We start from the raw sequence: 18,220 nt of genomic DNA on the forward strand, positions 1-18,220 counted from the left end.
GCCTAGAGTGGCTGGGGAAACCCAGCCAGATGGGTGGGGTATAAATAATAAATTATTATTATTATTATTATTATTATTAGTAGTAGTAGTAGTAGTAGTAGTAGTAGTAGTAGTAGTAATTGACTCTTCTTGGTATTAGCTAAACTGGCCTCCTCTCCCACTAATTTCCCAAACTTATATTGTTATTTGGGGGTGGGGACTGACAGGAGGAAAAATAGGGGGTAGCAGAGGGACTGATGGGGAACTCCTCTGGGCGAAGCCTTCCCAGGCTTTCTGTGAACTCTAGGAAAGAATCCTAGAGCTGAAGAAGGCCAGATGGTAAAGGAGGGTCCCTGTCTACTGTCATTTGCAGTTGATTACGTATTCAACAAATGCCTACCGTTCCGTATTTCCCTGCCCGGTGTGGTGGGCCAATGAAATGAATTCGCAACTTGTTTTCCAGATTCACCTGGTACCCAAAAGTTTGGCCCGGAAAAGAATCTGGAACAAAAAATATCCTATTTGCATTGAGCTTGGGAGACAAGATGACTTCATGGCTAAAGCCCAGGCTGACAAAGAGACCTCGGAAGAGAAGCCCACCGTAGAAAAAGTAGAAGCGAGCAGTGAAGAACTCAAGAGGCAACCTCAGGATGGAGCGAAGTCCATTACTCAGAAGGACCAAGTGCTTTATCTCTTTGGGAGGACTGGTAGGGAGAAGGAGGAATGGTTTCAGAGGTTCCTCCTGGCTTCCAAATTGAAATCTGAAGGGAAAAAGCCAATTGCTGTGTGTGGACAAAAGCCTGGTAGGAGCCTGTTCTCTCATATTATTAAGATTCTTCTTGTAGCAAGCTCAAAATACCAGCTTATAAAAGATTCATTGGAAGTGGCATATATTCCAGAAGGAACATTTGGGCATTCAGTGTGTTAAACAGAACATGTCTAGACTGCAGTCTGGGGGCAATTTAACTCCTCCCAGAGTCGTCGTGCATTTATTAATCCATTTTTAACTATCTGCATTTTAATATCCTGCCATATGTAGTTTGCTGCACGGAGTCAAAATGAGCCTTTTGAGTGGAAATAGGGCTTAGGGTATCTGCTAGCATGTTCACTGCTGTTAAAAAATCTTTCCTAAAGGAAAAATATAAAGTAGTGTCTGACCGTCAGCAAATGTTGTGTGAACTTTGTAGTTTGCCCTTCTATTGGCTTGACAATTTCTCTTTAAAAGTTTGGCTTTTCTCTTTAAAAGGGCCTTGTAAAATGTTTGGACGTTCTGTTTTCAAGTGTCTGGGAGGGAGGTATAGGTATACTCTTCTAGAGTGTTTCTGACATTTTATTTAATTGGTGTCATTTTGTAAAACACGCTGCTGTTTCCTCAGAATGATCAGATGTGCGTCAGTCACTCTTCAGAGAAAAATATTTAGGAAAAATGTTGAGACCATACCACTGACTGAAACTTGCATGAATCTAAATGTTCTAAAGTTACATTAGCAAGAAACATCAGACACACTACTTAAGATGTGTAATTTTAAAATCAAATGTGGCAAGCAGACATTAATTTTTAATCAGGCCTTTTTTTATTTCACCCTTCCTCTCCCATCACAAATCTTTCCCCCCTCTTTTAAAATATTTGCAGAACAAAATGTTTGCAGCTTGCAACGTGCCTAAGTTAGCTCTGACGTCGTTTAGCAATATAGATGTAGAATCTAGAAATTTGGCCATAATTTGAACCTTGGAGTGCATAGTGCATCAGTAAAATAAAATAGGAACCAAGGGAAGTTTAGGCAGTTCTGCTAAGCATTTAGTGATGTCAGGCTTTTTAAAAACACAGAGTTTTATCTCACTAACTTCAGGACACAGTCCTCCCCCTAGGTTTGCACATTCCCTGCCATTGTTCAAAATCATCATTTCTATTAACTGTGGTGGGCAGTCCTTGCCTGTTTTATGCAATAAATACAAATATACAAATTCATTTCATGCAGACTTGTCAGGTTTGCATAACCTGCTGAATTTACAGAATTTTTATTTAGAGGCACTTAATCTGCTCCTTCTGTTGATTTGAAATTAACAGGGCAATCCTATACCCTCTTCCTTCCAACACGAATGATGGAGCAGGTTAAGGCTGGGTATAGTTGCCTTTCCACCAGCCTCTGCCAGCATCGAAGAATCCTGCCAGCTGGGATGGGCTTTGCTGTGGCAGAAGTCCAAGCTTCAGCCATGCGAGCAGAGAAAGAGAGAGAGCTATTGCTAGGGGTTTTCTTGCCATTGTTAGCAACCTGAAAGTCCTGAAATGGGGCCTTTCAGGGAGGGGTGTGTTGCCAGCAGTTCTGCATCCACTGGCAAAGCAGAAAATTAAAATAGCTGTCCTGTCCTCCACTTCTGCCCTGACCAGCGTGAGATGACAGGGCTTTGGATGTGGTGCTAGATCGGTTTCTCTGCTCTACCTGGCCCAAATCAAGATTGCTCTGTCAATTATTCTGTTTGCAATGTCATTCAGAGGTTTTCCTTTTTCGCCTCTGAAGGTTTATCCATACTGCTGCCTCTATCAAGGGGTTTTCCCTTTCTTAAAGCTTCACTCACCCAGGTATATTAAACAGAGGAGGAGGATTTTTGCTAAAAGTCCATGGGGATAGGTATAGCTTTCTGCTCTTTATATAAACCTGATTGGAATCTTGTTCCCATTGTATGGTTAAGTTCCTTAGCATTAGTGCTATTTTTCTAGAAAAAGGGGTGCCGGAACTCACCATGAACGCCTCCCTTGTTCTCTTATAATGGCAGTGGCGCCCACCTGAGTTCCGGAAAGTTCCGCCTGAAAAAAAAGCTCTGCTTACACATCATACACTGAAAAGGATGTTATTTCCCCCCCCCCCGCCAAGAATCATGGGAACTGTAGTTTATCCCACACAGAGCTACAGTTCCTAGTATGTTTAACAAACTACAGTTCCCAGTGTTCTTTGGGGGAAGAGACATACTTTAAATGTTTGGTGTGTATGCAGCCAAAATTGGGTGGACTGTAAGCAGCCATGTTGCAGCTGTGGCTTGGCTACCTTTCCCCTGGAAATTCCTGTATTTATGTCTTCCTTCCTTGTGGTTCCCTTCCACATGGGAGTTGCTTCCTGCAATTGCTGTAACCCACCTTGCTGATTTTAAGATAATATGCGTGAAAGCTTCTGGAAAAGACTTGCAAGTAACCCCTTTGCTTGTCGTTTGCCTTGGAGCACTGTCTGGCACAGCAGTGTAAAAATTCAAAAAATGTTTCACTGACGACTTAATAAAAACACATATGAGGAGATGAAGTGAGAGGGGGATGTCTCCAAACTGCGCCCGTGGTTAAATGAAAGCCCATTTCTAATGTACAGAAATTTGGCAGATATTTTTATTGCATCCACTTTCATGGCTGCTAGTGTAAAAAACAACAACCAAAAAACCCCATGCTTTTCATCCTGCTCTTCTAAGACTTGCCTTGTAGCCTCTCACTAGAATCTTAGCATCTTAAACTCCTGACTTTCATGGTCGTTGAGTTTCCTATTTGATTACTTATTAATGACGGAGGCCTTTTCCCTTCCCGGCCTTTAGGATTCTTGCCAGCACACAGTCGATCCGACAGCCAGTCTGGAGCTCTGACCCACAGCCGTAGCAGCAGCAAAGGGAGCATCGATGAAATTCTCTCCCAGCCGAAGCAGAAGGAACTGGCAGCCAGTGTGAGACAAAAAATGCTTCTGGATTACAACGTGTATATGGCCAGGTGCATTCCACAAGAACAGGCGAGCCCTGTAGCCAGCCCAGTCCACAGTGCAGACAGCAGCCCTACAGCTGTGAAGAAGGTGAGGTGTACAAGGGTTAACTGATCTGCACTGAAATATTATGGTCACCCTTCAACTTCTCTTGTTTCCAAGAGGTTTCTTTGCATGCTTGGCAAGGGCTCAACCCACATTTAGTGCCATCAGCTTCTGTCTAGTTTGAATCGTGCTGTGGCCTTTCCCTAGCGTCTCCATAGTGTTGGGCAGTCCTGCAGCACCCTTTCCCATGGTATCTACACCAGTTCTGTCCTTCCAGAAAAAGAGGTGCCAGAACTCACCATGAACGCCTCCCTTGTTCTCTTATACAGTCGTACCTCAGGTTAAGAACTTAATTTGTTCTGGAGGTACAGTGGTACCTCAGGTTACAAACGCTTCAGGTTACAGACTCCACTAACCCGGAAGTAGTACCTCGGGTTAAGAACTTTACCTCAGGATGAGAACAGAAATTGCACAGCGGCGGGGGGAAACCCCATTAGCTAAAGTGGTACCTCAGGTTAAGAACGGTTTCAGGTTAAGAACAGACCTCCGGAATGAATTAAGTTCGTAAATAGAGGTACCACTGTAATGGCAATGGTGTCTACCTGAGAGGTGCTGGAACTGAGTTCCAGCTGAAAAAAAAGCCGTACAGCTTCATGTATGGCTAAATGTAGCCAGCCATAGCTTTAAATGTCAAGGAGATAAAGAATTACACAACTTTCGGAAGACACCTGAAGGCAGCCCTGTTTCAGGAAGTTTTTAATGTTAGACGTCTTATGTTTTTATATGTGCAGGAAGCTGCCTAGAGTGGCTGGAGAAACCCAGCCAAATGGGTGTGGCATAAAATTATTATTATTATTATTATTATTATTATTATTATTATTATTATTATTATTATTTATTAATGCCCCCCACTAACAATCTATTATTATCTGTGTGACTTCGGCCATTGCTCAGGAAGTGTGAGTTGCTCATTTTTCCTTTCTTTCCCCAGGTATGTGCAACATCCAACATTTTCTTCACTTGGGTTATTGTGCAATTCTGCTGTGTTTGACCAGAGGGGACAGGGGAGCAAAATTATATTTTGCACAATATAAGAGGCAAAGCTTGTCTCCACCCCCTTATTTTCTGTCTCCAGCTTGGTTTCAGGCTACCTTCTTAGTGTTGGCTTTCTTCAAAAAGAAAATAAACTGTTGGCACCAGCTCTTCAGCATTGCTAAAATGACCCCTTCTTTTCAAAGGATTGTCCACGTTGAGAAATGCCTTTGAATTATGCTTGTGGAATAAGCTTAACTCGTCATCGGGCAGATAAAACGATACCCCTTTCTATGGAGAGGTTCTTGTTTGCCCGTGAAGCCTGCTGTGTGGCTAGCAGCCCAGGGTCGGTGATGTTGTACATTTTCGATAGCCACACCAGAGTTGCTGAAAGTAGGGAAACTCTCTCTCTCTCTTACCAGTTGCCATCCGATGCCCATTGTGAAGAAGAGACGCAGGAAGCATGGGTGAATGCCTTGCTGGGAAGAATATTTTGGGATTTCTTGGGAGAAAAGTACTGGTCTGACATGGTGTCCAAGAAGATACAAATGAAGCTCAGCAAAATAAAGGTATGGGCTGTTTTTCCAAGACTCGGCTCTCTTTATTCTAGAATAGGGAACGTACTGTGTAGCTCCAGGCTAGCTCAGTAACAAGGGCTTCATCCACAGCCCCTCAGCTGACTCAGCCTCACCCCATCTTGGAAAGTTCCATGTGTTTGTGTGTGTGGGGGGGGTGTGTTTCTCCTGGTGAATCCATTGGGGATCCTGTCATTGTCATGTCCACCTGCCATCAATCCTTGGGCAGTAGGCAGTGGGAAGCTGAGGTAGGCCTGCAGGGCCAGGAAGAGGAACGTCTCTCCCCAATCTGGCCCCATCCCTACTCTAGTCTGGTTCAAAGCGGGGCTTGGATTGTTAAGTCCGTATATTGATTCCCCTCCCACAAATTTAATTTTTTCTCGACCCCTGCACTTACTCGCTCCTGCCACTTCTTTTTCCTGGCGTTGCACACCTGAGACGCATGTTTTCAGTACCCACCCAAATCCTGTGACTGTAATCTGTTTTTAATTGTGAACTGTTAAATGGTATTAATCTGCCCTGGGACTGGCCGGTGAGGGGCGACTTAACAATGTCGCTCTTTACAACGATGGATAAAGCAGGGCTTGCCAGCCTTTCTGACCCTTTTGGGAAGTGTAAAACCCTCAGAAATCTGTCTCCGGAAGGGCTTTGCTTCAGTCTTCTTGTCTGTTCCCGCGGGCAAACAAGAGACCAAAGTATTCAGTTCTTTTAACTGATAGTGCAAAAAACATTGTAATAACATTTTATCCCTTTCCGTTATCTTGCAAAGAGCAATAACCTATGTTGGTTTTAATGCCTTTCTGGAACCTAAACAGAAATGACTACTAAGCCTAGATTCAGCCCAAGGTCTTTGAAACATTACCTTTTGAATCATATATATATATATATATATATATAGAGAGAGAGAGAGAGAGAGAGAGAGAGAGATTTCAGTATTGTATAGGTTTACTACTTAAAAAAAAAACCAAGAGAATCTCCAGGGTGAGTATCCTGAGTTTGCATTCCTAAGAATGTAAGCAATAAGTGAATTCCTATATGCGATAAAAGACTACCTAGCGAAGCGTTCTATACAGGCAGTGTGTGGCTACCAGAAATAATATGATTATATTAAAATTTATATTCTGTTGTTCCACACAATGGTGCCCAATGTGGCCCCCGGCACCAGTCTTCAGCCCACCCCTGCTTTTAAGAAACCTTCTCCGTATCTTCTCAATACTTTGGCTCCAGTTACACTTAACTAGGAAGTCAGATTAGTAAACCCTGTTAAACACAATAGGACTTAATTTCTGGATACTGCATGTACTTTAATGCTTTAAAGAGACTCTCTTTTTCATTCGTTCAGTTGCCGTATTTCATGAATGAACTAACACTAACTGAATTGGACATGGGAATTGCCATGCCGAAAATCCTTCAAGCCTGCAAACCTGCCATTGATTATAAAGGTAACCTAACAGATTTTTAACCTTGTAGATTGTTTTGATAGCACAACTATCCTATGACTGTTCCCAGCAAACAATTGATGGGGTGCAGTCGTGTTTCCAATTCTAACGATTGCAGAGGGATAGCCATGCTTGTAAATGCTACTTTAATGTCTGTTTTTTATGTAATAACATTTGTATGGCAATTCGTTTTACTTGTTTTTGTAGCCTTTCTACCATTTATCATTGAATGGCAAGATTTGTGCTTTTGAATCTTAAAGTTTATACACACATGCATTCAGAAGGGGGGTTTCTTCCCAGAAAAGCATGGCAGCAGAAATGCTAGTAGTATTTGGTGTGGGGTTGCCATATTTCAAAAAGTTAAACTCCTGACACCTGCAGTTGTTGAGCTAAATTCCCCCTTGATGCCATTTTTACACCTGAAAACCAGGACATGCCAGGAATTTTCCTGACGTATGGCAAGCCTAATTTGGTGGTGCTTCTTAAAAAACATTTGAGGGAGGGTCTATGAACAGATATCCCATTAGGGGGTTTCCCCAGCCCACTGGAACAGATTGGGGGGAGGTTGGGGGGTGCAAGGGGGGGGGTTCTGTTGCACAAGTGAAAATCCTTGAGCTGACAGGACTCGCTAGCAAAATATCGTCCTAAGACAGCAGGTTTTATGACTGAGCCTGAGGAAATGTCCGAATTGTGGGGAGCTGACCAGGAATATATTTATTCAGGGATGTGTGTGTGTGTGTTTGTTTGTGTCAACATCCAAAGTCAGAATCACGATCCAAAAGATGTAAGGGGTTGTCTTCAGTGTCTCTGATTGTTTCCTAATGAGTTTCTTGAGGCTTCTTCACATTTTGCTCGCTCCAGAAGTGAGGTAGCCTCAAGTATCTCCTTAGGAAGTATTGGAGCAAGAATGGAGAAGGCGTGGTCATCCCAGCTGTTCCTTGACTACAACTTCCATCCTCCCTGGTTGTTGCTGATGGTATTTGGAGTCCAGTGATGTTAGAGGGCCAAAGGTTAGCCACCCCGGCATTTAGGAGAAGCATTGGAATAAGTTTCCTTGATAAAGAGACTTTCCTCAAAATGCAGTGTTGCATATATTGCAACCTGTATGGTTACAGCTGTTTTGGCTTGTTTGGGTTTTACAGCTGTGTTTTGATGCTCCAAGTCATTGCTTCATGGTCTGTGAGCAGGTCTAAGGTTGGTCAGTGTCTGTCTGGGAGATTGCCTGGGAACATGCTTGACACCTTGAGTTTCATGATGGAAGGAAGGAAGCCTATAAAAAAATAGGTTTTGATATGGCTGGCTAGCTGGCTGATTGAAGGGTAAATGTTCTCCCTCTTTTTTAATGAACACATTATTGGTTTGTACTGAATTGTTATATGGGAAGAAAAATGCCCCAGAACTGATCTAACAACATTAAAAATATTTTATTATTTGAGAAGCAGTGGGTTTTCTAAAATTTTCAATTTATTATGAAATTTGTTGGTTTTTGTTTAGTTTTGAGGAGTGGTTAGAGCTTACGACATTGGAACGAAGGGTGACTTCAAGGAATATGCTTTGTTCTGAAATAGATATTAAAACTGCATATTTACCACAATCAGGGCAGAGAAAAGCACATGTGTGCTCATAGTTATGTGGAAGCTGATTCTTAATGGTTCTGGAGAAATAAGTTCCAAGATCACAGAAATGTAGAGTTGGAAGGGACCACGAGGGTCTTCTAGGCCAATCCTCTGCAGTGCAGGAATCTTTCAAGGAAATACAGTGGTACCCCTAGTTACGAACTTCTGGAGGTCCGTTCTTAACCTGAAACAGTTCTTAACCTGAGTCACGCTTTTGCTAATGGGGCCTCTTGCTGCTGCTGCGCCGCCAGCACACGATTTCCGTTCTCATCTTGGGGCAAAGTTCTCAACTCGAGGTAACTCTTCCAGGTTAGCGGAGTTTGTAACTGAAGCGTTTGTAACCTGAGGCGTTTGTAACTCGAGGTACCACTGTAAACAACTATCCGACTTTTAGAAGACATCTGAAGGCAGCCCTGTATTGGGAAATTTTTTATGTCTGATGTTTTACCATATTTTTTATGTGTTGTAAGCCGCCCAGATGGGGCGCGGGTAGCCCTGTGGTCTAAACCACTCAGCCTCTTGGGCTTGCCGATCAGAAGGTCGGCGGTTCGAATTCCTGCGATGGAGTGAGCTCCCATTGCTCTGTCCCAGCTCCTGCCAACCTAGCAGTTTGAGAGCACGCCAAAAGTGCAAGTACATAAATAGGTACCGCTCCAGCAGGAAGGTAAACGGTGTTTCCGTGAGCTGCTCTGGTTTCGCCAGAAGCAGTTATGCTGGCCACATGACCCGGAAAAACTGACTGCGGACAAACATCAGCTCCCTCGGCCAGTAAAGCAAGATGAGCGCCGCAACCCCAGAGTCGTTCACGACTGGACTTAACTGTCAGGGGTCCTTTACCTTTAAGCCACCCAGAGTGGCTGGGGAAACCTAGCAAGATGGGCAGGGTATAAATAATAAAGTTATTATTACTATTATTATTTCACCCAACATGAAGCCATGACCCTGAAATTAAGAATCTTCCACCTGAGCATGGCCTTGCAGGGGAGGCCTGTAGATGAAGATGATATCATATGAGTCTGTTTCGAATTATTTGACTCTCTTTTTGTAGCAATGAAGTAGAAAGCTAACAATAATATTTAACTTCTAGATATTATGTCTTTGCCCGAATTCTAGTGCTTAAAGAAATGGTTTGTTTTAGAAAAAGGCTAAACTAAAGAAAATGTAATCGGACCCAACAGTATAGGACAAAACAAACAAAAACCATGTCTAAAGTATGGAAAGCAATGGCACTGTTATGCTTCAACTCTGTATTGTCTGTCACCAGCCAGTGATTTGTAAGGTTGTGTTTTTGTAAAAGAACATAAACATGCTGGGGCTATGTTGCACAGCACACCTGCTTTTTAAATTCCTCTCTGGTGTTTCTGATACTTGAAAACTTGGGATTTGTGCTTTGCAGAGGGAAACATCCTCTGAATTGTTTCCTCTGGTTGATTCATTATATTGTAGTTGTTTTTTAAAAGAATTGTTGGTATTTGGAGCATGCTGACTCACTGGTTACATAAGTGGGAGCTTAAGGCTACAGATACATGTGGAATCTGACTGTTTCTGGTGCCCTTTCATTTCATCAGTTGAAACCAAAGGGGAAAGTTCTGTCCATTTGTGGGAAGATAAATGGGAATTATTCATACGCTCCTATTTCAAATTCCAGGACTCTGCTTTTTATAAGTAATTAGTAAGACTGGCTGTTCGGAAAGCCACTTCCTTTTCCCATGCTGCTCTTTTCAGACTGCTAAGTTTCTACATCTGAAACAACAGGCATGAACGCACAGTGACAAAACGTAGCTTATAGTTTTCATGGGCTCTTAACTGTTCCCACACTGTTTTTGCAAGATGCTGTTTGCTGTGGCTTATTGGAAGAAATTGGATTTTTCAAAGACAAATCTCGTTTTTCCATGCAGGGGAAATATTGTATTGTGCTTACGATTCGGTGTGTTCATTGATAAGATTAAACTGCTTTTTGCATTGGGAATAAACTGTTCCATATCTTACAGAGGAATTCCCTGACTCCTCTTGAACTGGTTAGGTTATTACCTAGAGTTGGCATTGCAGAATATGCCTGTCACTGCCTATCAAGTCTTTAAGAAACTAACTTCAAATGCAATGTGCTGAAGGGAAGTACTTTGATTCTTAGAAATTCTGAGTGGATGCTAAATCTCTTTCAGCCCGTTCATCCTTGCCCCTTAAATGTTTTTGTTCTCAAAAATTTCGTGTTTATTGATGATTTAAAAAGCTTGTTTCAGCAAATGAAAGAGATGCCTCCTCCTGTATTGCATGTGACTTGACCAAGATAGGAAGGCTTCTATTGCTTCATAGGCCGCTTCTTGTTAGAGAGCTTATTGTCTCTTATTAGGTATTCAATTTAGACGGAAAAGGAGAAGACACCTGCCCAACTTGCAGAAGTCTCTGCAGGATAATTTTGAACTGTAAAATTGCAGCATACTGAAGATTAAAGATGCTATGGTGATCTAGCAAGTTTGATTTCTAGCACTTGTTTTGTAGTTCTTCTGATGTTGCTGACGATTCTGAACTCGTCTGCCATCTTTGTCCAAACAGTGTGATCTAGTGGTTAGAACAGCTTGATGCCCTCCATATGTGGCTGAACCAACAACTCCCATCAGCAATGCTGGCTGGGACTGGTGGGAGCAATATATATGGAGGGCATCACTTTGCCTGTTGCTGGGTTAGAGTGCAGGGCATAGACTGGAAATACATGGTTTTAGATCCCACACCTATCCCTTGTTCCAGCCTACCACAAGGGTTTTTTCTGGCGATAAAAAGGACACGGGATGATGTTCACCAGCCTGAGCTACTTGAAGCAGGGTTAGATTTGAAACAAATTGAGTGGGAAAATAATTACTTTTGGCTGGATGTGCAAAGTGTTGTGCCAGCTAGCACAACCTACTGAAATTGGAACAGTCTCTGCATTTGGATGTGGATGCCTTTGTGCAGCCTGAAGTTCATGGAAAGCAAGGATATTGAAGATACTCCATTGAGCATCTGTGGTTATCTGAGATCATGGATATTGTTGTTTAGTCGTTTAGTCATGTCCGACTCTTCGTGACCCCATGGACCAGAGCACGCCAGGCACTTCTGTCTTCCACTGCCTCCTACAGTTTGGTCAAACTCATGCTGGTAGCTTCGAGAACACTATCCAACCATCTCGTCCTCTGTCGTCCCCTTCTCCTTGTGCCCTCCATCTTTCCCAGCATCAGGGTCTTTTCCAGGGAGTCTTCTCTTCTCATGAGGTGGCCAAAGTATTGGAGCCTCAGCTTCACGATCTGGTAGATCATGGTAGAGGACTACATTAAAACAACAGGAAAGATTTTGGCACACACCCCACTAAATGTACAGTATCCTATAATGTCAAGAATATGTTCTAAAAGCTATCCTCTTCCAGTCAGAGATCTGGCTGGATGCTTTTTGACCTTTGGTCTTCATCATCAGCTTGTATACTCTTCCAGGCCAAGAACACACTTCCTCCCAGTTCATCGTAAACATTAGCGTTGCATAAGCTCTGAGATGATCCTTCTTTTCATTTCCTTCATTAGCAAGGCAGGAACAAAGTTCCAAGCCTGTTAAACGGCCGTTTATCTCTCTGCCTCGCAGATGTTCTCTCCAACTTCCTCCTTTCATAATTGTGGGATGTTGCGCGGAGGAACAGAGCGCTTCACGTGCAAGCCGTTCTGCAGATCATTTCCCATCACTCATATGTCGCGAACAAACGAATGCCCACGTGAAGTGAATGGCAATTAAGACAATTGCCAATGCTTCCATGTTTTATGACCGGGATCCAAAGGTCGGTCAGGGTAGCTCTGCACGTGCAGCTGGTCTTCAGAGTTTTCTGCTTCTGTCGCTGCCTCCTTCCCTGATGCACTGCCTGGCAAGCTGCTCCAAGCCCAGGGGGCCTTCATTAGAGCAGTTTCTCCAGTGGAGTGCAAGCAGTTGGAGCCAAGGGCACAAGTGGTAGCCAAGGGCTGCATGCCTTTTGATTCTTAGCCAGTACAGTTGAACCTCTACTTACCACCACCTCTTCTTACCGTTGTTCCAAGTCACAACCACGGCAACCCAGAAGTAACCGGTGGGTTTGCTGCTGTTTGCACATGCGCAGGAGCGGTGATCACCGTTTGCACATGCGCAGAAGCGGGCAATCACCGCCCACACCTGCGCCTCTCCCAGTGACCCGTTTCGACCTCCGGAACGGATTATGGTCGCAAATAGAGGTTCCACTGTATCTATAGAACTACTTACAGTGGCAATATTCTTAATTGTTTATTTCTGCAACAGCAGTCCATATAAAGTCGAGTGGAATGTAGGTTGTCATTTCAGTAAACAGTACAATACAGCTGCAGATTGCATGCCTTTGTAGGGTGTTCCTTCTTAATCAGCTGATCTGCAGAGATTCCTCTGCACAGGTACACATATGAAGGCCTCACAGGACCTTTTGCTAATCTTTAGGACAGGGACGGGGAACCCTTTTTCAGACTATGGCCTCCCCATCATCCTATGCCATTGGTCATGCTGGCTGGGGCTGAGAGTGAAGTTGAGAGTGTAGCAATATCTGGAGGGCTGCTGGTTCCCCACCCCTGTTTTAGGAGTCCCCACCCCTACATTATGCCTTTGCAACCAGTATGATGGCCTATGATAGTGAAAGTGGCCTTTGGACTTTCCTAAGATGCCGAGGAAAGCTGGTTCCTCTTTACTGAGCCACCTTCTTGTTGCAAGAGGGGAACTGCCTTCTCCTTCCAACCGAAGTTAGTCCAACTAAAAACACAGTTGCGACTTGCTGAGACCAGCATGATGAATATTATTTAAGCCCTTAACATTTCTAGATTCGGTGACTTGCAGAGTTCTGCCCCGTATCATGTTTGTAAGTTGCTTTTTGTCTAGTTATTTAATCTTAAGTTGCTATTTGACTAGTCATGATAGTGTTGGCCTAACGTAAAACAAGAGGTTTGAAAAAAGAGGTAGGGATCAATCTCGCTCTGTGTGTTTCAGCATTTTCCTGGATATTGTGTGGTAGTTTCAGTCATACCTAAAATGTTGCTTTCCCCAACAATTCTAGGGCTTTGGATTGACTTGGAAATATCTTACAGTGGATCTTTTCTAATGACCCTGGAGACCAAAATGAATTTGACCAAACTTGGAAAGGAACCTCTAGGTGAAGCACTGAAAGTTGGAGAAATTGGCAAAGAAGGGTAAGGATTTTTTTCCCTACTGTTTTGGTGTGTTTTTTTAAGTACAGAAAGCTCTTCATAAAACTCTAATAGAAACTAGATAGTGTTTGAATGAGCTGATAAGTCTGGAGTTTTATAATGAATAACTGATTACAGTTTTGGGGAAGTTGTCGCACTATGCTAAAACTGATCTCAAAAGTGAGAGGCGGGGATTGGTCAGTAAGTCTTGTGACCACCTGTAGACTGATGAATAACAACTTCAAAGTTAGCTTAACTGTACCCTAATAAACTAATGGTAATGGCACTGGACAGAGATCATTCTGGAAATAGATTTTTTCTTTAATTTCTAGCTTCTCTACCCCAAACAGGGCTGGATTTAGGTTTGATGAGGCCCTAAGCTACTGAAGGTAATGAGGCCCTTTATATGCGCAGCTGTCCTTTGTCAACAACAAATTGTCACTGTTTTTTGTGTTGAATATATGCTATATGGTAATTTATGGACCTAATAGGTATCTAAAGCCATTTGCACATAACAAAATATGTACTTTAATCACATTTGTTTTATTTTGTTTTCTTATCTTATATTTTGGAAATGTACATCCAGTTTTTTCCCTTTAATTTTTTTGAGGGGCCCCAAGAGAGTGGAGCCCTAAGCTATAGCTTGTTTAGCTTATTCATAAATCCGGCACTGATCCCAAGTAGGAATGGAGGGGGCAGGAGGGGAAAAATAAAAATTTTATGTATCAGTGCTAAATAAAAAGCTGGTTGCAAGCAATAAATGAACTGAGAGAAAAATAATAATTTTTGTAAACCTTTTAAACCAGGGGTTTAAAATGTAATGTAATGTAATGTAATGTAATGTAATGGCTAATGTAATGCTCTCCAGAGACTACAACTCCTGCCAGCATCACCCAGCATAGTCGGTGGCCCAACATCCAAAGGGCACCACATTGGCTACTTCTGTTTTAAACAGCTGTGTCTTTGTGCGCAGCACTAGAGTACATGTTCAGTCCAATTTAAATTCTGAAGAGGCTGCCACAAGGGAGCATTGGTTCTTCCTAACATTCGTTCCACCTCCATCATCCTGCCCATATTCTGTGTACCTTTTAGGTTTGGGGTGGGTGTTGGGTCCCCCCCACCCCCCCACCCCCGTTTTAGAAGCTTTGCACTTTTCCTTGCTCATGCTGGATGTTTGTTTGTTGTCCACATTGCAGGAGAATAGACAAACAGCAGTCATTATATGCCAAGAGCACAGAAACACAGGGCACCTATTATATATGTAAAAAAAATGTAATCAGTGGGCATATGTATGTTTTTAGTAGGACCAAAGGGAGAGAGGTCATATCTATGCTAGAACTGGGTCTAAAGTCCCAGCTTTTCGGCTTGCGTTATTCTTCCCCATTGATTTCACATCATTATATTGTGGCTGGCAGGCATCTCCTCTCTGCACAGATACAAGACCTCAGTGGGTCTCTCCCAGGTATTGGTTGAATCCCCTTATACCTATTACCAAGAATCGGTATCAATATTTTGTCTAATATTAATAGTTTTACTGGCGTACATTTATGCAGTTTTGGAAACCCAAGTATCCGATACTGCATCAAATGTTCAAGTGTTGCTGCGTGGTCTAACCTGCATTAAAAAGAGCTTTGCTTAAATGTCAGCTGGCTAGTACTGTTTGCTTTATGTTGGCCAAATAGAGCCCCTCCTAGGTAAAGGTAGCTTGCAATTTCTCCATACTGTATCTTCTCTAACTTGTATTTGTTTTTTTGGTTTTCTTCCCGCTTTCATTTCCTTTCCTTTTTTTGGTAATATTTGGATTCGTCAATCTGTGGATTTGTTTTGATCTGGTGAGTGGTATTTGTCGCATCATCTCATCCCTTGTGGAGTGTTCATTCTGTTTGTGCTGAGACCATTCAAAGGGCCTTTTTTGGCTGGAAATAAGGGGCAATGGTATTTCAAGTTGTTAACCCCCTTCAGTAACTGAAGCCACCTGGCTCTCTAAGGTTTTTGCGTTTATCTTAACAAAACCTTGGCATGGAGTTTCATTGAAGTTAATATCTGTCTTCAACCCCCTACCCTAGCTACCTATCAAGGCTGAATTCTTTCTACTCTTTAAATTTGCTTGAAGGTGCTCACTAACTTTTCTTCTGTGTTTGCTCCTTAAGTGATTCTAGCCGGAATCACTGGAATGACTTCTGGTCTAGTTGAGCGAGAGGAAGCACTCTCTTGTGCTTCCCCAGTTGCCTTCAAATGTTTAAAGCTGGGCTTAGGGAATGATGTGTCTTTGCATAGCTGTCAACTTTTCCCTTTTCTTGCGAGGAATCCTATTCGGAATAAGGGAATTTCGCTTTAAAAAAGGGAAACGTTGATAGCTATGCCTCTTCATATTTAGAAGCAAGCATCTCTCCAACAGGAGTAGCACAGCTTCCCTGCTGTGCTCCTCTTCTTTCATTTTTTTAAATACAGCTGTTTGCCAATTTCCATTTGGTCTTTACTGCTCCATAGAATCAATAAACTGCAACATTCCTCCATTGTGGAGTTGTCACACCTAATTCTGCCCATCCTGCAGTCAGGGAAAAGCTAACAGTAAAAACTGTTTTCAAAATCTCCCTCTTGAAGCTTGATAGGCCTTCATCCTCACGTGTATATTCAGCCGTTATTGCACTATAGCCAGCACATGTTGCAGTGAAAGGGTTATTACTCAACAACCTCTCCTTGAACTATCTGGCTTACTCCAGGGTTGTTTTATATAGCTGTGGATATCACTGGTCAACAACAAATTTGTTGTCTGTGTTTTTTCAGTTGATTTAGGACGAATCTGATGCACTGAATCAAAAAATCACATTGGTTTTGCTCAATCAGGTCAAGTTTTTGAGCTATGGCCACATGTCTTTTTTTACGTTTTTGTTCACATGTACGCTTGTGTGGAGTATTTTAGAAGAAGTTGGTGGGGGTAAAATGCCATGTCGAATAATTGTTTTGATTGGAAATGATTATTTTAATGACAAGAAGTATTCAGGTCCGATAGTTCTGGGTGATTATGTCGAAAAGGGATCAGTTTGAAGTCATAAAACCTTGAAATCTTCCATAAATTGGTGCGTGCTCAGAATTACACAAAGAAGGACTGGCCTGTGCAGGAGAAATTGGTGCCTTGCAAAAAAAGGAACGTCATCAACGACCCTCTGGTGGACAGAGACAGAATACTCTTCCCACCGCTGCACATCAAGCTCGGCTTAATCAAGCAGTTCACCAAGGCTCTGGACAAGGATGGTGACTGCTTCACTTACTTGTGCCAGGCTTTTCCAGGATTGACCATGGAGAAGTTGAAAGCTGGCATCTTTGACGGTCCTCAGATCCGTCAGCTCATCAGAGATCCAGAGTTCGGAAAGTCAATGAATGAAGTGGAACTGGAAGCATGGAAGGCATTTGTTCTGGTAGTGAAGAACTTTCTTGGCAACAGTAAGGCCAGAAACTACGCAGAACTTGTCAACAACATGCTGACTGCTTTCAGAAACCTGGGCTGCAACATGAGTGTCAAGATGCACTTCCTATTTTCACATATGAACCGGTTTCCTGAGAACCTGGGTTCAATGAGTGACAAGCAGGGGGAGAGATTCCGTCAGGACATGAAAGAGATGGAGACCAGGTATCAGGGTCACTGGGACGCAGTCATAATGGCTGACTACCGTTGGACTCCATGATCACTGCAAATGGTGACAGCAGTCACGAAATTAAAAGACGCCTGCTCCTTGGGAGAAAGGCGATGGCAAACCTGGACAGCGTCTTAAAAAGCAGAGACATCACCTTGCCAACAAAGGTCCGTATAGTTAAAGCCATGGTCTTCCCAGTAGTGATGTATGGAAGTGAGAGCTGGACCATAAAGAAGGCTGATTGCCGAAGAATTGATGCTTTTGAATTATGGTTCTGGAGGAGACTCTTGAGAGTCCCATAGACTGCAAGAAGATCAAACGTATCCATTCTTAAGGAAATCAGCCCTGAGTGCTCACTGGAAGGACAGATCGTGAAGCTGAGGCTCCAATACTTTGGCCACCTCATGAGACGAGAAGACTCCCTGGAAAAGACCCTGATGTTGGGAAAGATGGAGGGCACAAGGAGAAGGGGACGGCAGAGGACAAGATGGTTGGACAGTGTTCTCGAAGCTACCAGCATGAGTCTGACCAAACTGGGGGAGGCAGTGGAAGACAGGAGTGCCTGGCGTGCTCTGGTGCATGGGGTCACGAAGAGTCGGACACGACTAAACAACTAAACAACAACAACAACAACAACTGTTGGACTCTGAAGAGAGACCTCCCTGCCGCTGAGCATTCCAGGAGTTCCAAGAAACAGAAGTTCAAGCCCTGAAGTTTGAAAAATGGCAAAGCAACATGCAATTTACATGTACTTACCTTTATCAATGCCCACCATTCAGTTTACAGTAAACCTGACCTGATGGAGAGAAACGGATGCCATTTTCTGATTCAGCAGTGCAAAAATACCCTAAATCAGTTGTAGAAATCTAGACAACATTCAAAAAGTAAAAAATTGTTGCCCAGTGTATTCTATAGAAGATGATGTTTCTACCTGGTTTCCAGCTGAGCTTGGTTTTATTGACTAGTAATGCAGACT

At 42.9% G+C, this 18,220-nt stretch overlaps 1 protein-coding gene across 4 annotated transcripts in view; it reads left to right on the forward strand.

The window, feature by feature from the left end:
- TEX2 (testis expressed 2) overlaps positions 1 to 18,220 on the forward strand; it is a 103,061-nt gene that overhangs the window by 67,128 nt on the left and 17,713 nt on the right. For all 4 annotated transcript variants that reach the window (XM_081181271.1, XM_081181273.1, XM_081181274.1 and 1 more), the window contains exons 4-8: positions 443 to 782; positions 3,553 to 3,800; positions 5,210 to 5,356; positions 6,705 to 6,804; positions 13,480 to 13,612. In XM_081181271.1, coding sequence (XP_081037397.1) covers positions 443 to 782; positions 3,553 to 3,800; positions 5,210 to 5,356; positions 6,705 to 6,804; positions 13,480 to 13,612 — 968 coding nt within the window. The remainder of the gene's footprint in view (positions 1 to 442; positions 783 to 3,552; positions 3,801 to 5,209; positions 5,357 to 6,704; positions 6,805 to 13,479; positions 13,613 to 18,220) is intronic.

This window comes from Podarcis bocagei (assembly GCF_964188305.1).
Source record: "Podarcis bocagei genome assembly, chromosome: 2".
Taxonomy (NCBI): Eukaryota; Metazoa; Chordata; class Lepidosauria; order Squamata; family Lacertidae; genus Podarcis; species Podarcis bocagei.